General features: G+C 38.0%; 2 protein-coding genes across 2 annotated transcripts in view; one reads left to right on the top strand and one right to left on the bottom strand.

The window, feature by feature from the left end:
* agap3 (ArfGAP with GTPase domain, ankyrin repeat and PH domain 3) overlaps positions 1–25,465 on the top strand; it is a 985,397-nt gene that overhangs the window by 806,143 nt on the left and 153,789 nt on the right. The window lies entirely within an intron of this gene.
* Positions 1–25,465, bottom strand: part of dnah5l (dynein, axonemal, heavy chain 5 like) — a 113,592-nt gene that overhangs the window by 21,476 nt on the left and 66,651 nt on the right. The window contains exons 52-69 of the mRNA XM_002666688.7: positions 25,101–25,268; positions 24,042–24,248; positions 22,826–23,155; positions 19,419–19,625; positions 18,697–18,939; positions 16,036–16,190; positions 12,826–13,490; positions 9,976–10,256; positions 9,678–9,893; positions 7,257–7,424; positions 7,017–7,121; positions 6,376–6,489; positions 6,066–6,242; positions 4,997–5,191; positions 4,726–4,881; positions 4,477–4,659; positions 2,222–2,392; positions 1,541–1,919 (exon numbers count right to left, since the gene is read on the bottom strand). Of these exons, the coding sequence (XP_002666734.3) occupies positions 1,541–1,919; positions 2,222–2,392; positions 4,477–4,659; positions 4,726–4,881; positions 4,997–5,191; positions 6,066–6,242; positions 6,376–6,489; positions 7,017–7,121; positions 7,257–7,424; positions 9,678–9,893; positions 9,976–10,256; positions 12,826–13,490; positions 16,036–16,190; positions 18,697–18,939; positions 19,419–19,625; positions 22,826–23,155; positions 24,042–24,248; positions 25,101–25,268 (4,120 nt within the window). The remainder of the gene's footprint in view (positions 1–1,540; positions 1,920–2,221; positions 2,393–4,476; positions 4,660–4,725; positions 4,882–4,996; positions 5,192–6,065; positions 6,243–6,375; positions 6,490–7,016; positions 7,122–7,256; positions 7,425–9,677; positions 9,894–9,975; positions 10,257–12,825; positions 13,491–16,035; positions 16,191–18,696; positions 18,940–19,418; positions 19,626–22,825; positions 23,156–24,041; positions 24,249–25,100; positions 25,269–25,465) is intronic.

Raw genomic sequence — 25,465 nt, 5'->3', positions numbered from 1 at the left:
TGGTAGAGCAACAGCAAATGCTTGATCAACTTGTTTTTTAAGGCGTGCTATAGGCACGGTGAGTAAATTGAGATCATAAGATCTCAATGACTGAGATGGGGATATACAGACAAGTCAGTAAGGTACTGAGAAGCAAGATTATTGACGGCTTTGTAAACAAATAATACAATTTTAAAATCAATTCTGTATTTAATGGGTAACCAGTGACGTGCAGCTAAAAAAGGATTTACTGACTCATACTTGCGAGTGCCAGAAAGTAGTCTAGCAGCCGCATTTTGTACCAGCTGCAGACGAGAGATTGAAGACTGAGAAATACCAAAATAGAGAGAGTTACAGTAATGCAGACAAGTTGTTATGAAGGAATGAATCACTGTTTGAAAATTTTTCTGGGATGAAAATGGCTAGACTTTAGACAGTTGTCTGAGGTGGTAAAAGCTGGATTTTACAACAGTACTAATCTGTTTGTCGAATTTTAAGTTTTCATCAAACATAACAGCGAGATTTCTTGCACACTGGGTAATATGTGGAGCTAAAGATCCCACATTGACATTTAACAGAGAGTTTTCTTTGTGCGCAAAAACAATCACTTCAGTTTTATTTTCGTTTAAATTTAAAAAATTGCATGAGAGCCAAAGTTTAAGCTCATCTAATCAAGCCAGCAGGGGTCGTAAAGGAAAATAGAGTGTCATCTGTATATAGATGAAAGGAAACTTTATATTTATTGAAAACGGAAGCCAGGGTAGCATATATGCAGGGTGAACAACACAGGCCCAAGGATTGAAATCACCTCATTTGTAATAGTTTTAATTTCAGCATGATAATGATCCCAAACAGACTGCTAATGTAATGAATTCATATTTGAAGAGAAAAATAGCTGATGAAACAAAGACAGGCATGAAACGGCCTCCAAAGAGACCTGAATATTATATAGAGTATGTATAGGCAATATCATAGGCAGTATGTTGATGCTAGTCTTTTGATTCCAAAAAAAAAATTCTTCTGAATATTTTTCTTTCGGCTTAGTCCCTTTATTTATAAGAGATGCCACAGTGGAATGAACCACCAACTATTCCAGCATATGTTTTACACAGCGGATACCCATCCAGCCACAACCCAGTACTGGCAAATACCCATACACTCTCAGATTGATACAAACACAAACCGGAGCACATAAAGGAAACCCAATAGAACATGCGGAGAACTTGCAAACTCCACACAGAAATGGCAACTGGTTCAGCCAGGACTCGAACCAGCGACCTTCTTGCTGTGAGGCGACAGTGCTTTTAGATAGATAGATTTGTGCAAAAGCCTTAGGCTGGTGGTGAACTAAACCTTTGCACAGTACTGTATATATAAATATTTATAAATTGGCATTTTTGCATATTATTAAGAAGTATATGTTGAAAATATGACAATAAGAACTTGAATGTCGTGTACTGTATGTAATCTGCATACTGTCATACACAACATTTCTATATGGGAATTGTGCAGTTGATTTAACATATCACCCTTTAAATTAGTCTAAAAACTTGATCCAAACCTTTGATGAATGTCTGCAACTCGTTGTGGGAAATATTTTTGGTCTGCAGGTCTATTTTCAAGGCCAGAAGCAGCGTGAAAAGGAACTTGTGATCTTCATAGAGCCCTCGAGCTGTGTAGCGAAACACTTCGAAAGTGAGGAACTCCATGATGTTTTCAAGTCTTTTGGCTGTAACCTGAGACTTCGGCGACTTCTCCATCGACATGTCAAAGATGCCCAGGAACTGGCGGAGGGAGGTTTGGTACATCACATTGACCAGACTCATCTCCACAATCAGGAAATACAGGATGCTCCCTCTGGTGGCCACTGGACGGTACTCCTCTCGAGCGTGGTTGATGTTAATTTCTGTCTCTGCAGCAACTGTCAGCTTTTGACTCACCTAGAGTTTAAAACAGACTCCATTTCATTCATAAAAGGTGGAGGCTAAACTTTAGATAAGATATAACAATATTACAGCTGCCTCAGTTTAAAAATGAAGGATGATACATGCTAAATGTAACTATTTACTTATTCTTTTTATCTATTTTTCTTGTTTGCGAAATTTTATGCACTGAGATGAATATTTAGATGATATATAGATGTTTATAGATGATTTTTTTCCTGTTTTTAATCTGCATTGTTAAAATTGTATATATAAAAATAATAACAATAATAAATAAATAAATAAAAAAGAGGACGTACCTCCTGTGCAGTAGTCTTTGTGACTTTGAGCACTTCGATAAGAGACTCGTCCTCGACTAGAGAGCCTTGAATGCTGGTCAGCCTGTACAGAAGGTTGCTCTCCAACTCCTGCATCTTCCTCTTGTTTGATGTCACTTCCTCCAAGAGCTTCACACGTTCAGCCTCCATTTCCTTAATTGGAAAATAATAAAAAACAGACATTTAATTTGGTCTTAATACTATGGTGGTTTTAATATTATGTATAGAGTATTCAAATATTATTAATGCAATGCAAATAAACTAAGTTAATATTTAAAACATGTTTCTGAAATCAGGGTTAACAATTAGGTAGATCAGGTAGTTAAATTAAACTAAAATGAAAAAAAAAAAAAACAATTGTGCCACTTAAATGAAAAATAGCAAGAATAAAAATAAAGTAAAATATTTTAGAAATCATGTAGTTATCAAAGCATCTACTTGTCATGTACAGTAATTATTAAAAATATTTTTTTATTATTTAATTTATTAATAAAATTAATTAAAGCTAATTGGCCAAAAATAATCACTAAAAACTTTTAAAAAAATCTAATGAAATAATAAAAAAAAACTGTCTACATATATGTAATAACTATAATATTATGCAAAAAAATAGTTGCAATTTTATCACAAAAAAACAAACCTGAAAAATCACATGCACAGAAGTATTCACAGCCTTTGCCGTGCAGCTTTAAGTTGAGCTCAGGTACATTCTGCTTCCACTAATCATTCTTGAGTTGTTTCAGTTTAATTGAAGTTCACCTGTGGTCAATTCAGTTGATTGGACATGATTTAAAAAGGCATACACCTGTCTATATAAGGTACCAGGGTTGACAGTGCATGTCAAAGCACAAACCAAGCATGACGACAAGGGAATTGTCTGTAGACCTCCGAGACAGGATTGTCTCAAGGCACAAGGCTGAGGAAGGTTACAGAAAATTTCTGCTGCTCCAAAAGGTCTAATGAGCACAGTGGCCTCTATCATCCGTAAGTAGAGGATGTTTGGAACCACAAGGTATCTTCTAAGAGCTGGCCAGCCATCTAAGCTGAGTGATTGGGGGAGAAGGGCCTTAGTCAAGGAGGTGATCAATAACCCGATGGTCACTCTGTCTGAGCTCCAGCGTTCGTCTGTGGAGAGAGGAGAACATTGCAGAAGGACAACCATCTGTGCAGCAATCCACCAAGAGTGGTAGAGAGGTAGAGTGGCCAGACGGAAGTCACTCCCTGTCTGGAAATGCCAAACGGCATCTGAAGGACTCTCAGACCATAAGAAACAAAATCCTCTGGTCTGATGGGATGAAAATTGAACTCTTTGGAGTGGATACCAGGCGTTATGTTGGGAGATAACCAGGCACTGGTCATCACCAGGCTAATACCATGGTGGTGGCAGCATCATGCTGTAGGGATGTTTTTCAGCAGCAGGAACTGGAAGACTAGTCAGGATAGAGGGAAAGATGAATGCAGCAATGTACAGAGACATCCTGAATGAAAACCTGCTCTTGAGTGCTCTTGACCTCAAACTGGGGCGATGGTTCATCTTCCAGCAGGACAATGACTTTAAGTACCCCGCTAAAATATCAATGGAGTGGCTTCACAACAACTCTGTGAATGTCATTGAGTGTCCCAGCCAGAGCCCAGATCTAAAACCTATTGAACATCTTTGGAGACACCTGAAAATGGCTGTACACTATCCCAACACTGTCCCATCCAGCCTGATAGAGCTTGAGAGGTACTGCAAAGAAGAATGGCCAAACATTCCCAAAGACAGGTGTGTCAAGCTTGTGGCATCATATTCAAAAACACTTGAGAATGTAATTGCTGCCAAAGCTGCATCAATAAAGTATTGAGCAAAGGCTGTGAATACTGATGTACATGTGATTTTTCAGCTTTTTTATTTTGAAAAAATTTGCAACAATTTAAAAAAATCTTTTTTTCACATTGTCATAATGGGGTATTGTGTGTAGAATTTTAAGGAAATAAATTAGTTTAATCCATTTTGCAATGAGACTGTAACATAAAAAGTGTTATGAATACTTTCCGGATGCACTGTATAGTCAGGAGCCGCGAGTATTAATTTAGCTTTTTGTTTTTCAAAATGCTGGTAGTCATTAAATTTCATTTTAAGAATCACCAAGGAAGTTCTACTGAAGAAAAAAAAATTAATAAAGGATGATCTGATCGTGAGTAATTTCTCAGCAAATTATAATTTTTAGGTGAACAGTCCTTTTAATGGCACTTACCTTTTTTTCTATGAGAATGACTCTGCCGAGTAACTGGTCTTCCAAGCCCTTCATAGTGACAGTAAAATCCACCACTCCTGTCTTCGCATTGATCTCTGGACTATATGCGGGGTTGGCCAGTTTAGTTGTTATGTACAGAGTAAACGTCTCCATCACGTCCACTTCTTTGTCCCCAACTTTAACCTAACATGAAAAACAAAGATAGTATATATATAGTATAAATATTACTCTATACAGTAGGTTACATACTTTGGAGGTTTTTCCAGTCTTTATGAAGTTCTTCTCCAGAATGTTATCCAGCACTGGATCAAGCTCTTCCCCAACATCCTCTAAGAGCAAAGGTTTGCCCTGGGACAGACAGTCTTCCAGGTGAGTTCGGAAATATTTGTGGTTAAGAGATGTCACCTGGTGGCAAAAAAAAAAAAAAACAGTTGTCTTTTAAACGAACAGGCAAAGACAATAAAGCATTTCCAGCTTTTGGCTGAAAATGTTGTCATGTAAATGGATTTGCAAATCTTACCTGTAGGTCATTACTCTGTTCACGATTCTTGATCCAGATCTTGCCTTGGCCCTGTGGATCAATCAGCAAAGGATAACGAGAAGCTTTTGTCACGATGATGCCATTCTGAATGGACAGGTCATCATTGGGGAGACCCTGCAGGTTCCATTCTCCTATAGTGGCGTTATCCACCAGCATATTGATCAGATTCAGGTTCTGGGGGGAAAACCATTGTATAAGATTTCAAAGCTGTAAAAACAAGCTTGATGGAATAACCAATTTTGGTAACACTTCACTTGAAGAGGTGTTCATAAGCCATCTGCACTGAAGCATTGAGTTTATTTAAGTGACCAAATGTTTTGTTTTGTTTTTTCGTTGCTGTTAGAAATGCAGAGCTGAAGTCCGACTGGGTTCATTGTAAACACGTTTTTTAGGCCGTACTACCAATGGAAAAAAAATGTCCGTGATCTCTTTCTCACATATCATGAATGTGAATGAGATTATATGCATGCCTATTATAACTGTTATTAAGTGTCATTTGCTCAGTTATATCATGTTTGTCATGTCACCTTGACAATACTTGTCATAAATCTGTCATAAACATGATTGTCATAACGGCATTACAACTGCATCTTAAATATTTTTTCTGATCACTTTTTTCAGAGGAACAATCTGTTTTTTTATTAAAACCTAAAAAAGGTAGGAAAAAGTAAAAATAATAAATAAGATTAAAAAAATGACTCTTATAAAGTTCATGACATATTTATAATGGTTTCAAAGCAATCATGTTTATGACAGATTTATGACAAGTTTTGTCATCGTGGTAATGTCAAGTTGTCATGACAATGACAAAAAAGGTTGTGAAGTATTTGTTTATATCAAGTTCCCATAACTAAATGTCATCTGTGCATTAAAAATGTCATGACTGAGTGAATGACACTTGATGACATATGTTATAAGCATGCATAAATACTCATTTACATTCATGACACGTGTCGTATAATAATTTTAAAGGTTTCATTAAAGGCTTCTTATGAACACCCTCTTCAAGTAATGTGTTACCCGGATTTTTATGTTGAAATGAACATACCTCGCTGTAAGGAATGTGCCTGCTATCCATCTCTTTCTTCCACTGTTGCATGAGAAGAGTTCGATACTCTTGGTTGAAAGGTCCAGAGTAGGACAGAAATCCAGTGGCAAGTAACACGTCACCGACCATATCTTTGATTTGCCTCTCAAACTGAGCACTGCTCTCTGTCCAGCGAATCTAAGACAAACACATTAGCACATGCACAGTTTGCCTGTTTAGTTGATTTATGCATTATTTAAATCTTGCAGTGAACGTGCAGTGCAAGCTCTCATTAATTGTACTTTGAAGCCAAAAGGAAAGAATTTGAAACCTTTTCTCCACCAAGTCCATCTATAAGTGCCACGGCATTGGACATTTTCTTTTTGCATGCCTCGGCATCATCTAGCAGGTCCTGCTTTTCCTTCATGGCAGCGTCATACATCGCCTGTGTAAATGTGTGCATTTACATCCATTTAAGAGCTTTAAAGAACTTGTCCATTTTTGTGGATTGAAAAGTCATGAAGATTATTAGTTTCTACATTTCTTTTTTTTAATAGAACTGGTTCTCGATTCCCAGCCCTTATTATATTTATGTGACCATTGAGCGCAAAACCTTAAGTTGCACAAGCAATATATGTGGCAATATCCAAAAACATATTGTATGGGTCAAAACTAATGATTTTTATTTTGTGTCAAAAATCATAAGAATATTAAGTAAAGAATATTAAGATCACGCTTCATGGATGCATTTGTAAATGTCCTACTGTAAATATATTAAAACAAATTTAAAACTAAAATAGTACTATGCATTGCTTAAAGCATGTTTAAAGCAAATTTCTCAACAGTACTTCAGAATGCAGAATGTCAAATCTATTTTTTTCTCAGCCAAACATTGTTCTATCCTAAAATCTATCAATGGAAAGCCTTTTTATTAAGTCATTATTTATTGAAAAATTGACACCTATACAACACCTGAGCATCGTCCAGTTCCTTCTGCTTAGCATCCAGTTGTTCCTGGGCTCTTGATAGTTCATCCTGTGCTACAGTCAAACGAGCCTCTTGAAGCTTCAAATTAGCCTGTCATACAAAACAACACATTTCAAGATTTCAACCATGACATGAAAAAGTATTTGTCAGCCTTGAGCACAAGAAACCTTTATTACATACTTAATTACATATTACAGAATGACTTGTGCAGCCTATGAATATGACCTTTAAGGGCAGAACTTCCTTATTGATGCCAAAGAATTCCACCATCGCTTCAGTCCATGAACAGAGACCTGCCACATTACCACAGGTTCTTTTAGCTGTTTCTAGGTTATAGTCTTCCATCGCCAGATATGGAGAGAGCAGCTCAACCACCTCTTCTGTAATAGTGTCCTTTAAACAGAAATGTCAAGGAAAGTGTCATGCTTTTACACAGTGAGAATCTATTCTGCAGTCTAAACTCGATTATGAAACCAATAGTGACTAAAACTGTAATCGTTTTGACTGAAAATCAAAGGTTAGATGAGGTCAGATGGAGATTAGGATGTTTAATCTTTGCTTTATTTCTGTCCTACTGTTGAGTCCACTGAGATTGTGCTAACTATCTGACTTTGACTGCTGCTGTGTAACTGTGTCACAGTGGCCTAAGGCTGCTCTAAACTTGGATCATTACCGGGACACCATAATCCTGTTTACAAAGTCTGAACAGATGCATGTTCCAGCAATCACTGACCCACAACCCAGAGGGCACTCCATCAGTGATAATGTGAATGGCAGAAAGTCTATATTAATAAAGTCCAGTGTATAAATATATATGTGGGGGTTTCCATTTGAACAGCTAAAGAGCTCAAATGGCCATCACCAAATAATCATGGAGATCCATGTAGATCAACTGTTCTAAATCAAAGGGCCTCAAAAGGTTTAGATAAATAAGACAATTAATAAGAATAACATGATCAAATTGAGGGGCATCACAGTGGTGCAGTGGGTAGCACAATTGCCTCATAGAAAAAAGGTCGCTGGTTTGAGCCTCGGCTGGGTCAGTTGGCTGAACCATGAGGCCAGTGTAGCTTCACACTAGAGGTCTGCATTCCCGCGGCTGTCCCGCGGGTGCCGCAGGACCCGACCAGATTTCTGCGGCGCGGGAATAAATTTCAGAATAAATCGCGGGAGCGGTCGGTAACGGGTTTAATTTGGGACGGGAGCGGGCTGTCTAGCAGTATCGCGGATATTGCTATGCGAATGAGAGAGAGAGAGAGAGAGAGAGAGAGAGAGCGAGCTTTGCCTGTGTGTGTGTGTGCTTGGTGCTTGTGTGTGTGTATGTCAGTGCGCGTGCGCGCAAATGAGAGAGAGAGAGAGAGAGAGAGAGAGAGAGAGAGAGAGCTTTCCCAGATAGCAAAATACACTCGGGCCAGTTCCGGCTAGATTCTCGCCTGCCGAAGACTTACCACTCAGCCCGGCTCCGGCTGCCGGACTCCGGATGCTTGTGGACTCACTGCCCAATTCCGGCCCGAATCAATCGGGCCAGATGCGGCGGCCGTAAGCGAGCCGACGCTGCCGCATCCGCGCCGGAATCGGCCCGAGAGTAATGTGCGCTGCGGCCCGGAGCTGGCGCGACTCAGTATTTATATACCTTTATATAAAACCTTTTGGTATTACATTGGTACTTGATACATGGTATTACAAGCCTTTGAGTTGATATAATAGCAAACGCCTGTGTGTCTGCTTGGTGCTTGTGTGTGTGTTAGTGCGCGCGCGCTTATGAGAGAGAGAGATTTGTCTGTGTGTGTGTGCTTGGTGCTGTGTGTGTGTGTGTGTGTTTATACAGACAGCTTGGCTGTCTGGACTGTATAGCTGGGGGATTTTCGGTTTTGTTCTCCCCCGCTCTTTAGCGGGATCAGGCGCGGCGGGCAGAAAACGGGGCGGGTCGGGCAGCGGGACAATAAATTCTTAATATAAGCGGGAGCGGTCGGGTTCGGGCTAAAACTTGGCGGGTGCGGGTGGGAGCGGGATTCAAAATTTAGTCCCGCGCAGATCTCTACTTCACACCATATTTCTAATACATCCAAAATTGTCACCGACTCGGTCCCAGTCATTCCCCTCGCTGGCCAGCAGAGGCCGCCATCCCCGGACTTTTAAGCATTACATCATCCACCTAGACTGATTGTGCACACACCTGATCTGAATCCCGTTAACGACCCACGCTCCCTATATAAGCCACACTCAAACCACAGTTCATTGCAAAGTCTTGTTCAGCCACGGCCAACATTTCTGAGCGTTATTCCCTGCCTGATCTTCTGTGCATTACCCTGGACTGTTTCTGACCCTGAGTTGTCTTCTGCCTGCCCACGACCCGCGCTTGTTACACTGACTTTGTACCAAGCTGCCTGCCCACGACCCACACCTGTTATAAGGACTCTGAACCACGCTGCCTGCCACTGATCTATGCCTGGTAAATCACTCTGTGTGTGTCAGCCGCCAGCCCCACGATCTTTATTGAATGCTGTTGATGTGAGTTCGCACTTTAGTGCGTGTTGGATGTTTGTGTTTGAACTGTGTCTAATAAATACTGCAAAATGGATCCCTCCATGTCAGTCTCCACGTTACAAAAATAAAGGTTTGATTAGCATCACCGTGTCGCCTGACCTTGTTGAAGTTGAGCAGCATGCTAAGGAATCCAGAGTTATTCATCAGTTTAAGAGCTTCACCCCATGAAGGTTTCACACAGGGTCTCTCAGGGTCCATGGTGACCCCATCAACCCGCCGCTGGAACAGCAGCAGCACACAGTCCATGATCCGCATGATCAGATGTGGAGGCTTTCCTAGTTTACGCACTGTTGCGATATCTGCAGGCTTGATGGTCTACAAACCACAGAGGAGATAAGATTAATTAAATGTAAGTCTTTAAGTCAGCATGAGATACTATTCAGTGACCTCCATCTACCTTTAAAGCCGCCTCGGATGCTTCCAATGCTGGTTTGGCAGCCTCAAGTTTGGACTCGGCCACCTTCTTGTCCCCTTCAATCTCATCCACGATTGCCTGGGCTTTATCTTTCACCTTCTGGACCTGAGCCTTCACCTTCTCTGCAGCTTGTGCCTTGGCTGTGACCTCCAGCAGAACTTCACCAGCTTTCTGTTTAGCCACCTCCAACACCTTCTCCTTCTCTCTCAGCTCCACACGAAGCTCATTTACTGACAGTTCAGCCTCCATGAGCCGCTCCAGACCTATAGATGAGATGTTAAAGTCTAGATTTAAACAGATACTTTAGTACCACATCGCATCACAACACTATTGATACACATATATACACTTATTTAACAACATGCTTAGTTTACATTTAAACTTGCACATGCTGCAATATAGCTATACATACAATAGTGTGTATATAGAAATATTCCTGTTAATGGGCAGTTATAAGCAGATTGGGATTCAGTCAGGGTTATGTGTGTGTGTGTGTGTGTGTGCACATTGTCGTCCGGAGGAGGGTTATGTGTGTGTGTGTGTGTGTGTGTGTGCGCAGACGATTGCAATATGTGTGTGTGTGTGTCTGTGAAAAGAGCAGAGTGTGACAAGCTAGGAGATCTCCTCGCCAGTTCTTGGAGTTTTTGCTCAATAAAATAGTTATTTAATAGTCGTCTGTATTTTCAAGTCCATCGTCTGTATTTACATTCACCCACTGGCAGCTAAAATCCACGCCTTACACTATCGAGCATGTATGCACTGTGACTACTTCTATATTGTTGATTAGCTGCTGGGCATTTCACTCTGTCTCTCGCTGAAGTCAGTCAGTGTCAACCAATCGCAACAGACTGTCATTGGTCCAATCAGCGCAGATTATCTTCGCGCTAAGGAGGGGTTTGGGAACAAATGAATCACTGGACGATTCATATGGGAGTCGCTGGGATAATTAGGTAAAAATAGATGCAGATTATTAGACTATGAAAGTGTTTTTTGTCCTTGCATGCATATTAGACTGTTGTTGGAGACCCTTACAACCAAAATATGACCCTATTTCATGTATAATATGGGCTCTTTAAATATCTCTTGGCTATCAGACAATCAGATACGAGAACCAGACAGAACTGTTGTATATATATTATATATATATATATATATATATATATATATATATATATATATATATATATATATATATATATATATATATATACTGGATCTACTAGGTATGTGTTTAAGTAAAATGTTAATATTTGTTTTATTTTATAAAGGTCTAATAAAGTTTCATAAAACAAAATTGATTATTGCCATTTAGCGTATTTTGCAATGTTAATTTTATGCTCTAAATGGCAACACTTTTATTTTAAACTCTGAATAAATATCAGGGCTCGAAATTAACTTTTTTACTTGGTAGCAGCGGTGCTCCCAACTTCAAATATTTAGGAGCAGCAAAAAAAATTTAGGAGCACCCACCAAAAATGAATGAGCACCACTGCAAATGGTATTTTAAGGGATTTATTGTATTTTAAAACAACATCAATTAGGACTAACAAAAACCAGAAACAACTATCTAACTAATGCTGAGATGACATTGATATTTGTGTGCAATAATTCCAAAATTACTGTCTAATAATTATAGAATATTAATGATGATGAAAATGACAATAATAGTAACAATGAATTACATTTCTCATTATGATGTTGTCTTGAATGTGCTTGAATGTAGGTTATCTGCTATAAAAAGTCTGATACTTTATGAAAAATAAATGTATGGTTTGCTTCAAACAAAATGAAGCGTTGCAGTAAGAAATATTTATTTTGTACTGCTGTTTTTATATGCATGTCAATTTAATAAATAATAGTTTTGCTACAAAACAAACTAAAGATTATAATACATAATTCAATTCAATGCTGAAAGCTGCAAAACAGTCATCAGTAAATAAATAGAAAAAATAATATACACCACAAGAAAGAATAGACAAAAGAAAGTCTTACTTCTATCACTCTTTAAAAGTTTTGGTTTCAGATTGTGTCAATTTAAATGTTTAGTCTGAGCTGATCTTCATTTTTCTGTGTTTGTGGAAAAGCAGGCGAGTCAGCGGACCCAATTTATGAGCAGGTTGAGCAGGATTCTTGCGATGACCACCGGCGCAATACTGCTCTTTGTTATAAACCGCAGTTTCAGTGTAAACTTAGTAAAGGCGAGCTTCTTTGGCGATGATATGTACAGTATTAGATTTGACTATTAGCGGACATTTGCGCTGAACACGCAGTAAAACGCAACGCATCGAGATTCGGGCGCCTTCTCCGAAAACACGTACTTGATTGATCTCAGCTGGCGGATCAATATTCACCACGTCATGATCGCTCTCATCTGCGCCTTAACTTTAGGTGGGGTTTGCAAACCTGTGTGCTTTAAGTTTTCACTCTTTAGCCGTTTGCATTTCCCGTGGTCATAAAAGCTCCTTCCCTGTCACCTGACAGCAGAATACCATGAGTGACTGACAGCTAATATGAACCAATATAGTGGCAGGGAAGTGCGATTCAGCACTATTTTAGACAAAATCATAACAGGTCGCACTACAACCATTACATGCAGTCGCACTAATGCTCTCATATATATTACAAGGTTGCATTGATTAATTTTCGGGCGCATATGCGACCAAAATGGTCGCAATTTCGAGCCCTGAATATCATCAAGAGCTTTCAGAGCAAAACCAAAATTACATTTTACTCAAACAAGTTACTATAAAATACAAAAACAAAAACTCAAAAATTCTTAATCTAATGTGGTAATAAAACGTAATTTTAGCTGTAAAAAATACAATTGCAAACCTGTGTTCATTCGTTCAGCGAGCACCCCAACGTTTTCAATCTTTTCCGTGTAAATCATCTGGTAACCCTTAATAAATGTCAAGTAGGATTTGGGCGTCACATAGGTCTGACGTCTGAAGCGCTGGAAGTACTCTGTGCAGATCTCAGCTACCATGTCTTGGAACGTTCCCATTGTTTGCACCACACTCCTCTTCACCTCGTCCGAGCAGCGCAGTGAATAGTTGGAGAGGAAGTGCTGAGCCACGGCTACCAAAGCATCTCGTGGCCATCGCTGGAACCAGTCCACAGTACACCCAGAGATGAGGCCGGGGAACTTCAGGGCACGCGAACGCAACTTCTCGCCAACTGGAGAAAAGCAAAGAGCCACATGCAGGTTACTGCGTACTCTGGATAGAAAGTAGTTGTAGAGGTTGTCGATGGTGGGTGGGCAGCGTGGGAGATCCTTCTTCATGGCTGGAATAAGACTTTGGGTGATCTCATCCACTTCGTCTCGGGCAAACAGGTTTGAGACTTCACCAGATGCCAGAACGTTGTTCATGTACTCCAGAAAAGCTTCATCTTTGATGTCATTGTCGGTGAAGATGAAGGTCACGCCCTTTCCTTCCAAACCTGCAATTCTGTACAGGGCTTTCAGGTCCTCAATTAGATTACTCACATTGTAGGTTCTGTGAGGGAAGAAATTATGTTTCATCTTGTTAAAATAAATTGCATCCCCTTTCTGATTATAAAAAAAAACATATCCAATGATATAAAGAATCAATACTGTATCTTAAAGGGTCACGAAACACCAAAACACATTTTTTAAGCTGTTGACATTCATATATGTGTCCCACGCTGCTAAAAACACTAATAGGACACACATATTTCACAAAAAAGTGAAAATTGGTTGTTTTTGCATTATTTCGAGCAGTAACGTTCTTCCGGTTAGAGACAAATTTTTGTGTGTATTCCGGCGTGTAGACTGAGGCCCCGTTTACACTAATGCATTTTCGTTTTAAAACGCATAAGTTTGCTACGGTTACACCATCCGTCCACACTACGCCGGAGTTCTCGAGCGCCGAAAACAGAGTGCTTTGAAAACGATAGAGAGGCCGTTTTCATTCTGAAATGCTGCTGCTCCATCTTGTGGATGAGGACAAACGGAGACATCTGAAAACATAGATGCTGAGATTCGCTACCTGATTGGGGCTTTTGTGTCATTGCGTATCCGTCCCTTATTCGTCAAGCCTATATCACATGACTATAACACATGGCTTTAACGCTACCGGAAAACAGTACTGTAAACAAAAACATGGGCACAGAAATGGGAGCGTTGTTTGCACTGTTGTCTGTTTTAGGCGCCATTGTGCAGTTATTTACTTGTTACGTTTAGTAACAACTCGACCTCGACGTCTGTCCACAAAAATAACTCTCTTGCTTTCTTTGCCATCGCGTTTAATGTTCAACCGGCGTTTGTTGATTAACAATACCCAAATGCCAAGCGAGACGCATGGTTTCTGTTTATACTAGAACGCGCATGCCCAGAGTGCGTGAATGGTCTTATGATATACGTTTTTGGTAGTGTGGACGGAGATATGTTCAGAGACGCTAGGTAAAACGCTAGTGTTTTAAAACTAAAACGCACTAGTGTAAACGGGGCCTGAATGTATGTCCCTGGGAGTACTTTGTGACGTCTCTGAGTGTGCAGCATTAATTCATGAGAAAGACATAGTTCAAATCAATCAGTGCGCTCTATTGTCTATGAGGTGCAACTTCATTAATATGCATGATAGCTTCAAGGACTGTTTTTACTTGTTACAGTCTTCAGACGGCAGAGAGACACCACGTTGTGTTGCCAAAACAAGTGAAAGAAGAAGAATTGTTTGGAGACATGCGTCGTCAGTGTTGCGTTTATAAATGTGTTTTGTTTTCATTTTCGCTATGAGAGTGCAGCTGGACTTACATGTGGATTACAGTGCACGCAACACATGCGGCAGAAATACGTTTGTACGGAACTTTTACTCAAGAGCTTTTCGCATCTAGAAATGGTGAAATCCGCATTTGCCGATCGTGTCCTTTTAACAAAGACGTGGTTCCAGTTGCTGTTGATTGTTCTATCTCTACAGATTTGGCAAGTGAGCGATCAGTGGTCTTTGTTTGTTTATTCAGATAGCAAAGTTATTTCATATCGTCAGCAGTACTCTTTCAGTGTTTAAAGACAGACCTTAGTCAAAATGATTTCCAAGTTGCTAAGCTTACAGTACTTTAATATCACTACAATATTACGGACTTACAGATCCGCTGTAAATGCTGCTCTCCGAGTGTAAACATGTAAACGCTGAAATCAAACTGTTATCGTTGTGTAGAATTTTCGCCGGATTTTGTGACAGGATAGTTTATACACACAGCTTTCTGACGCTACCTACAGAGTACATCTAAGTTACAGAGAAATGGAGAGTTTTTTTTTTCGCCCATATACAGTGCCTTATCAAACATTCAATTAAAACTAGACTTTTCCAGCAGTTCCTTGCATGCAATGTCACAATTGTCACAGGGGGCACGCACGAAATGTTCCTGAATGAAAGTGCCACCATTTAATAATTTGGCAAATAATTCAATTACTGACGTCCATGTAAACAGTCACTGTCTTTCTCCCCTGCGTCTGTGTGTTTGTTTTGTCTCTGTGAAAATCAGTGCATGCCCAAACGGAAACTCCCATTTTTATGCAAATTTTTACGCACCTTCCCTCTTTCCCTCCCCCGACAGTCCCACCTAAACAGAGCTGGACACACCTACTTTCCTGACTTTTTCCAAACTAGAGGTGTGACCCTTTAGGAAAGTACAAGGTATTTCTTAGTATTCATCCCAAACATATTGCAAGAATATGCAACTAGAAAAATGAATCCAGGGTATAGTAATGAACAATGAAACAATTTAAATAGAAAATATCTAAAAATAAATAAATAAATAAATAAATAAAATAAAAATACTTTAGACTAATAAACCTTTTGTGAGATTGCTATATATATATATATATATATATATATATATATATATATATATATATATATATATATATATATATATATATTTTTTTTTTTTTTTTTTTTGCTTCAGATTTTAGGTCTTAGAAATTATAGCATACACACTAAGCAAACCCAAACGAAATCTATTGATTTTATTTTTTATTTAATCCAAACCAATCAAGAGAACTCTGAGCAGTATTGTTACCTTGTCAGTGTGATTTGAAAGCTCTGGTATCCAGCTATGAAGGATGCAAGTCTGGTGAGACTCTGTTTCCCAGAACCTCCGACTCCAACCAGTAGTGCATTCCCACGAGCCGTCCGGATTATACGGGATATTTTCATCAAATGGATCATGGCATCCTGTGACAAAGTAGATTAACATTAACCAAATGGAGATTAACATTAAAGTTAAATCAAATTCTTAATGATTATCATAAATATATGTCAAAGAAAATCTAATATATAATAATCCAGCTTGATCTCATGAGGAAACCTCAGTCATACGAAAATATATGCTTTTTATAAGGAAGCATGGCACCAAACCCAAATGTCATTGGGGATCAGCAAATCCTACAAAATTGTACGAATAAGATCGCACAAATTCATGAATTTAAATTAAGAGTTAGCCACTAAAACAAAAAGTTATGAATTGCTGTGAGATAGCATTTAATGACAGTAAACATTCAAACAAAATCTATTGTAAATTGTCAATTTTTAGAGATTTTTTTTTTCATTTTGAAGCTTTTTATTTTTATTTTTTATCATTGTACTTTTTTCTAAATTAGGGAAATAATCTATTATCAATTATCCAATTGCAAATTACCTACTATTAGAGTAAAATAGTGAATAAAAAAAAAAAATACATATATATACACAGTTTAAGTCAGAATTATTAGTCCCCCTTTTGAATTTTTTTTTTTATTAAATATTTCCCAAATTATGTTTAACTGAGCCAACAAACAACTTTTTACAGTGTGTCTAATAACATTTTTTCTTCTGGAGAAAGTCTCATTTGTTTTGATTTCGGCTAGAAAAAAAGCAGTTTTTAATTTTTTAAAAAACATTTTAAGGTCAAAATTATTAACCTCTTTAAGCTATATTTATTCATTAGTCTACAGAACAAACCATCATTATTCAAAAACTTGCCTAATTACCCTAACCTGCCTAATAAACCTAATTAAGCCTTTAAATGTCACTTTACACTGTATAAAAGTGTCTTGAAAAAGTTCTAATTAAATATTATTTACTGTCATCATGGCAGATCAAATAAATGAGCTATTAAAAATTAGTTTTTAAAACTAGAGTATTATTTTTAGAAATTCATTCATTCATTTTCTTGTTGGCTTAGTCCCTTTATTAATCCAGGGTCGCCACAGGAGAACGAACTGCCAACTTATCCAAGACGTTTTTATGCAGCAGATGCCCTTCCAGCCGCAACCCATCTCTGGGAAACATTCACACACATTTTTTGTTGAAAAAATCTTTTCGTTAAAATAATTTGGGGAGAAAACTAAACAGGGGGGTGATAATTCAGGGGGCTACTAATTCTGAATATAGATTTAGACTGCTGTCCTTGATAAGGTCTATAAAATAGTGCACAGTGAGGTTTCTTCTCAATTTTGTGTGGAGCGGCATAATTTAGTTGATTTTGTGTTTCTTTCTGCTGTCGACAGAGCAGTCCAGTGGAATAACAAAGAAAGCTGGTACTGATTGGTCCTCATGCGTGCATTTGATATGCTGATTGACTTAGAGCAGTGGTTCTCAAACTGTGGTACGTGGACCACTAGTGGTACGCAGGCTTCCTTCTAGTGGTACGCGGAGGAATAAAAAATATGTCATGTACAAGCTATACACATTTTAAAATTTATAAAAAATGATGTATATAATATGCCATATATGACATATAGCTTATATTTCTGAGGTGATCTGCCACGTTTTTTTAACTTGGCAGAGTTGTAGCTGCTTTACTGGGCCTACAACAATACTGTATTTCAATACTGCTCATTTTGGTGGTACTTGGAGAGACATTTTTTTTCTGAAGTGGTAGTTGATGAAAAAAAGTTTGAGAACCACTGACTTAGAGCAACTCGGTCCTGGATAGCCGGTGTCCTGCTGAGTTTAGATCCAACTTGCTTCAACACATCTGCCAGGAAGCTTTTAGTATTTCTAGTAAGCTTAATTAGCGTGTTCAGGTGTGTTTGATTAGGGTTGGAGCTAAACTCTCCAGGACACCAGCCCTCCAGGACCAAGTTTGGACACCCCTGACTTAGAGAAAGAACCTTATAGAGCCAAGATCTTAAAGTGTAAACAACTTATTAAAAAAAAAAACATGACATGATGTAAATACGTTGTCATTTAATAAGAATATGTGAATAACTCAATTTTGCCAAAAATGTCAGATAGAACCTTATAATTCTAAGGTGATGAAATATATTTATGAAATGATTTGTAGTTTTTGTTTTATAAAATGCTGTAGAAAAAAAGAGAATAATAGTAGAAGGCAAAAGAAATGTTGCGTTTGTTGCTAATTAATCAAGATAAATTAAGAGAAAATGTCTTCAAAACTTAATCAGAGAAGAAGGTGGGCCCTGAAGTGAAAAAGGTATTGCATTGCAGGCACGTGCACACATAGGGCTCAACCTGTGCAGTGCACATGCCCTTTTTAGTCTTGGATAGAAAGTGCCCTTCCAAAATGATCAAAAGTGCCCTCTGTCCCGCCCTTCAGTAGGCGCACAACAACACCGCTGATTAGAACGCGCGCGACAACACCGCTCTTCAGTACGCGCGCATTGCATTGCATTGCCATAACGTAAAACACTGCCCACTTTATACAACATTTTATCATTGTCATTTTTACCCCACTAACCTCAAAGAAGACCAGATCCATGGCTGCTCCTCTAACAGCTTCATTATACTGCTCTTGAAACATAGACAGGCGCTCAGATAAAGCCTTGAATGTGGGAATGGGCTCATAGACTTTTGGTGTTTCTTCTTCAGCGTCTTCCGGTTCCTCTCCCGTCATCTCTGGAGCATCCCGCAGGAAATCCACAAAATACCCTTGCCATGGCCCCTGCTCCAGAAGACTAGGACCATGATCCTGTGCTGTGATCTTGAGAGAAAAAAAAAACAGATTTGTTAAAGCATTAAAGGCCCTATGAAATTAAAATATTTTTTTTAGATGTTAGCATCAGTAATGGTAGTTTTTAAGATATCTATAAGCTAGTGTGCAACAAAACAGTGACAGAAATCACTTTTAGGAAATATAAAACTGATATAAACATGTAAAACTTGCAGTTTGTCACTTCTCATCATATATCTGACATGCCCGGCCCCATTAAGACGCTTCGCATTAGATGCGCTCATGCACTCTCTCCGGCAGAGCTGTGATAAACCACAGTGCTATTGGCTGTTTTTAAAAAAGGGGAGGAGCTACATTATATCCCACCCTCTCTTCATCGTTCAGTTGAGATTACGCCAAACATCTAATAAAAAAACTGCACACTTCAAAGCACTTCACAGGACCTTTAAGTAGCCATCCTGTGCAGGAGGTAGAAGATCATGAAGCCAGTCAGGATTTAGTTTACACACCCTCTCTAAAATGCCATCAAACGTCTCTCTGTCCTTCTCATCAATGAAGCGGTCAGCGATGACCCTTGAACACTCGTGGCGGAAAAGAGACGCCAGCAGTTGAGGCGTCTGACACACTTCTGAGCCCACGGTGAGGATCCCCTGCCAAATCCTGCTCAGATCTCGCAAGTTAAAAATGTAGTGGAACTTTGCAGGGGAAGGCAGCATCTGAAATCAATATAAACATCACAATATTAATTTCTTAATATACACAACCTTCAAATTTTCATGGCTGTCAGATTTACATGGTTTAGGAAGAGTTTATGCAATAGTAAAAAGAAACTGTAATATTGGTTCAGTCATCAATGTCATGTGATCTTTGTAAATCTTTCTGTAGTATTCTGGTTTGGTTTTATTTATATTTATTAATTTGTTATAGGTGGGCATAAATTCATTTTTTTTTATCTAGATTAATCTCACTGAAATCTTGCAATTAATCTAGATTATAATGGCTCATTTGAATTCTGCTGAAGGCATTCGGAATATGTGTGCTACCCAAATAATGATTAAAAGTAAGTCTTTGAGAACGGGTTTCTCAAGCCAGGTGGCGCATTAGACCAGGGGTTCATCTCCCGTTTTCCAAAATGCATCTCAAACTCCTTGAGAAACTGTTCTACTATGATAATTGGTGATGAAAATAAGTTATGTTCAATAAGCTGTACTTGTGTTTACAAACTGTTTATTCAGTAAAACATGAATTTTGAACAGCTGGCCTACATAAGCTCCAAACAGGGATTTTTGATTACCTTAATCCGACTTAAGTCATAACTGAACCGATCAGAAATGGGATTAAGACATGGAGTATTCATATATCAGTGACATTATTGAAGTAAACACCGCAGTCAAACTATTACCGTCATGTAGGACTTTTCGCCATATTTTCGACAAGATCCACACACACACACTGTCAGTAAAGGACTGCACACCACACACACACACACACACATCGTGAAATGCAGAAGCTTTTTTCTTTCCATTAGGCGTGCGTTATTAAATTCCATAACACTCTCAACAGTTCTTACTCCTTATTTGCATCTAATACCCCAGTTATTCACGGGGGCATGAATGAAATGTTCATGAGTGAAACTGCTGAACTGCAGTTAAAGTCTTACAGGAGAACTCTTACATGAAAGCACTTCACGTAAACACCTTATTTATATTATTGTATATTAAGGCAAATAACTAGATTACAGATGTTCATGTAAACGTGGTCAGTAGTGTCTTTGAAATAAGTGAAAGATCCAGACGGGCTTCCTGCCGATTTGATTCAGAAGGGGACTTTTTTTGTCAGACAGCTCTCCGGTTTGACTTTCATTCACCATCATTCATTTTAAAAAGCACCCGTTCCATTTTATTTCTATATGTTTTACTCAAACGCATAAACTCTACAGGTGCCTGATGGTTAGATGTGGAGCTAACATTAATTAGATTCACTCTAGTGAACTGAATCCATGTTAGCACGTCACGTTTGATGTGGTAATTTGAAATTCCACAGTAGGAATACACACAGGTTCGAAGATTCGTTCTTGCCACCTACAGTGCAATTCGACCAGGTATACATCCATGCTAAAATAAGGTGAAAGTCATCATAGCTAGCGTAGAATAGACCCAGCTCCCAACCCAACTTTGAGAATAGATTAACGCAATATTTTTGTATCACGGGATAAGAGTCTCGTGTTAACGCAACGATAACGGCCCACCACTATACTGTATATATATATATATAAACACACACACACACACACACGCACAGTTGAAGTTGGAATTATTAGCCCCCTTTAGATTTTTTTTCCTTTTTAAATATTTCCCAAATCATGTTTAAAAGAGCAACGAAATTTTCACAGTATGTCTTATAAGATTTTTTCTTCTAGAAAAAGTATTATTTGTTTTATTTTGGCTAAAATAAAAACAGTTTTGAACTTTTTCAAAACTATTTTTGGGACAAAATTATTAGCCCCTTTAAGCAATTTTTTTTTCGATAGTCTACAGAACAAACCATCGTTATAGAATAACTTGCCTAATTACCCTAACCTGCCTAGTTCACCTTATTAACCTAGTTAAGCCTTTAAATGTCACTTTAAGCTATATATAAGTGTCTTGAAAAAAAATCAAGTAAAATATTATTTACTGTCATCACGGCAAATATAAAATAAATCAGTTATGAGAAATAGGTTTTTAAAACTATTATGCTTAGAAATGTGCTGAAACAATATTCCCTCCATTAAACAGAAATTGGGGAAAAAAAGAAAAAAAAAACAGGGGCGCTAATAATTTAGGGGGGCTTTTACATGAAGTATGAATGTTTTAATGTTCATGCAATGCAAAAGTGTCTTTGCTGTCTTTAATGCACCATTACTGAAATAAAAATATTTGTAAGTATAAAAAAAATAAGATCAGTACCATCAATCAGTAATGTATTTTTGATAACTACCATAGACGTTTGGGTTCAGTAAGGAGTTTTTAAAATAAATATATTTTTTCTTTATGTGAAGAACATTTTAATAATTAAAAGAACACTGTTTCACTGTTAATAATTCTTTGTTTAATGAAAAGTTTCCATGGATGTTAAACACTCTTTGTGCCCTTGCCCTTGATGTAAAAAACCCTTAAATAACCAAAAATAATTTACAGGATGTGATAATAATGTTTACATGTATATGATCGGGCGTCATGGTGGCGCAGTGGATGGAACGATCACCTCACAGCAAGAAGGTCACTGGTGCGAGCCTTGGTTGGGTCAGTTGGCAGTTCTGTGTGGAGTTTGCATGTTTTCCACGTGTTCCTGTGGGTTTCCTAGGGTGCTCCGGTTTCCCCCACAAGTCCAAAGATGTGCGCTATAGGTGAACTGGGTAAGCTAGATTGTCCGTAGTGTTCGTGTGTGAATAAGTGTGTATGGATGTTTTCCAGTGATGGGTTAGAGCTAAACAATATTAATGGGAAAGTTCACCCCAAAATAAAATGACCCCATCATTTACTCTCACATGTAGTTATAAACATTTATGAGTTTCTTTTTTTCTGTTTAACACAAAAAAGAAGATATTGTGAGAAAAGCTCTAGTATTTGTTTTACTACAATGGAACCAAATGGATACCAGCAACCAGCATTCTTTAAACTATCTTCTATTTTCTCAGTAGAAAGAAACTTAGATTATAGAAAATAGATTTTAACAAGTGAAGGGTGAGTAAATGATGAAAGAATTATAATTTTTGAGTGTACTATCTTTTTAATGTAGTGTACAGACCACAAGAGGGCACCATTCTCTAATATTGTAGACTGTCTAGTGCTGAGACAAAATGTATGCATGTTTAAAAGGACCCCAAGAGTGCCCAACAGAATCCCATACCTACATTCTAAAACTAAACCAGTACCTTAGCTTTGACTGCTTGCCACACTTTCCTCGTGGTGGGGACCAGGGCAGCAGCCAGAGAGCACACCTCTTCCGGGAAGCCTCTTTCTACACAAAAGTAACCACTGGCCAGTGTGTGGAAGATCTTATCTATGGAGGAGTTGGATGGCAGAGTGCAGTTAAACACACAGAACTGGCGTTTGAGACGCTGAGGGATATCATTGCGGCCTCCTCCGGGGTGGATCATGGCAGCCACCAGCTGCAAGTCGACCACAGTGGTGAATTCGCCAGGCCGTTCCAGGCTGTAAAAACCTCCTTGCACCATCAGCTGACGAACAATCTCATTGGTGATCTAAAAGATGAAGAAAAAGAGGGGTGGCTCAGTTAAGGAGAATAAGAAAAATATATATATTATTGGTTGCATATTAAAACATTGGCCCATTTTTTTTTTTGAGTTTTTATTAAAACCACAATAAAATAGAAGCATGAACAAGTTTGAACTTCAGACTGTTATAGAACAGACCACACATAATTAGTCAAAGCCCATGTCTGTTCACCCATGTAGAAATCTGATATATAGGAGTATATCAAAATTACATATACACCAGATCTCAATCACATAGAGCAGCTTTGGGATGTGGTGGAACAGGAGATTCGCATCATGGATGTGCAGCCAACAAAACGCTATCATGTCAATATGGACCAAAATCTCTGAGGAATATTTCCAGTACCTTGTTGAATCTATGCAACGAAGGATTAAGACAGTTCTGAAGGCAAAAGGGGTCCAACCTGGTACAAGTAAAGTGTACCTAATAAAGTGGCCGGTGAGTATTATAGCCATGGACACATATATAAAATTATAGTTAATATATTTGAACATACGTACAAATTTGTCATTTCAATGGTTAAAAAAACTGTAATTTTAAAAATATTTTGCATATATATATATATATATATATATATATATATATATATATATATATATACACACACACACACACACACACACACACACACACACACACACACACACACACATATATATATGTGTGTGTGTGTGTGCGTGTGTGTGTGAAATCAAAATATGAACTTGTATGTCATTTATGTATTTAGTGTATATTGCCATATATTTCTTTGTGGGCAGGTCATCTATATAGTGTTCTCAGAGTGCTCCATTTGCATCCCTTTTTAATATCAGGAGGAAACAGGGTTAGATAAATGACAGCTTTACTCCTTACCTGATCGCCCCACTCATTGATAACCGGCATGTTGATGTCATCAACAAAGACCGTCATCTTCTTTCCTCCAGGAGGTCCATAGGTGGTGCCCATGCGCTTGTCGATGTAACTTTCGATGGTCTGCTGAAACATGCCAGGCTGGGTGGCCGAGGAAAAGTTTAAGCTTTTACTCAAATTGGTTTCTGGGTCATACTTGCTGGTGTAGCCCTGTGGGGAGGTTCAGAAAACATGACTTTCAGAACTTTTTAATGAACATTTCAGGCTTTCAGGCAAGCATTTAGTTAAAAGTCCCTAGAAGTGCAAATTTTTTTATTCAATGTTTGATGTAAACTGAAAAATCAAGAGAAAGTGGCACATAGAGAAGCCCCTTTAAAAAAAAAAGCCAATAGCCTTTCGTTTTTATCACAGGTCTGCCAGTGAGAGTGTTTGAGATCAAGCACATCAAATGAAAAGCAAATAAGAAGCATCTTGAAGGGGGCGGGGCTTGTCAGATACTAGAGAGCATTTGATTGGTGAAGATTTGATGAAAACTGAGCTGAGCTGACATAAGCAAAATTGTTGATCCATTTAGGTTGAAGTGACAAACTACAAGCTTTGGATGTTTATATTAATTTTTTATTTTCTAAATGCAAATTTTGTTACTTTACCTAACAGATATCCTTAAAACTAACTAACAGACTGAAACTAACATCTACATTTTTTAATTTAATTTCACAGGAAGTTTAAATTCAGATATAAACTACTATTTGAAAGATTTGTAGGTATTAAAAATATGTATTTTTAATGTTTATGTATGATTTTGTTCTCACAAACATTCGTTATATTAAATATAACGCTGAAAACTTAATATGTATGCAAAAAAAGTATTCTGTGAGAAAACTACTGTATTCTTAAATACATTTTTATACTTTATTTTTGTCTTTACTGTCATTTTTATCAGTTCAATTTTTCCCTTATAAATATAACTATATAACTATTCTAAAAAAAATAAAATAAACCCTAACTCACCCATAACTATGAGTGGCAGTCTAGCATGGGTTAAAGTACCCAATCACACACCTTTATCATGACAGTCTTGGCTGTTCCTTGTTCACCAATAAGCAGCACAGCTTTGCCTTGCTTCATGATAGTTTGCATCAGGAAGTCAGTCCGTATATTGTCGACATTGGGTACAAGAATGGAGGCGTAGTCAGGAACCGAGTCTTTGGGGTAAATATACTCTGGCACCTAAAATTAAAATGTCTGATTAAAAGGCATGACAAATATTGACTCATTCATGCACTGAATTAAAAGAAAAACAGTACAGCTGGCTCAAAGAAACCTTGTGTGGCTTGTGATGTTATGATTAAAGATCATTACAGACACTTATGCCTGTAAATCACACTTAAAATTCCCTAATTAAACATTCATTTATTTATTTTCCT

This window comes from Danio rerio, chromosome 24, assembly GCF_049306965.1.
Source record: "Danio rerio strain Tuebingen ecotype United States chromosome 24, GRCz12tu, whole genome shotgun sequence".
NCBI lineage: Eukaryota > Metazoa > Chordata > Actinopteri > Cypriniformes > Danionidae > Danio > Danio rerio.
The sequence above is the reverse complement of the archived record's forward strand: the minus strand, read 5'-3'. Positions and strand labels throughout refer to the sequence as shown.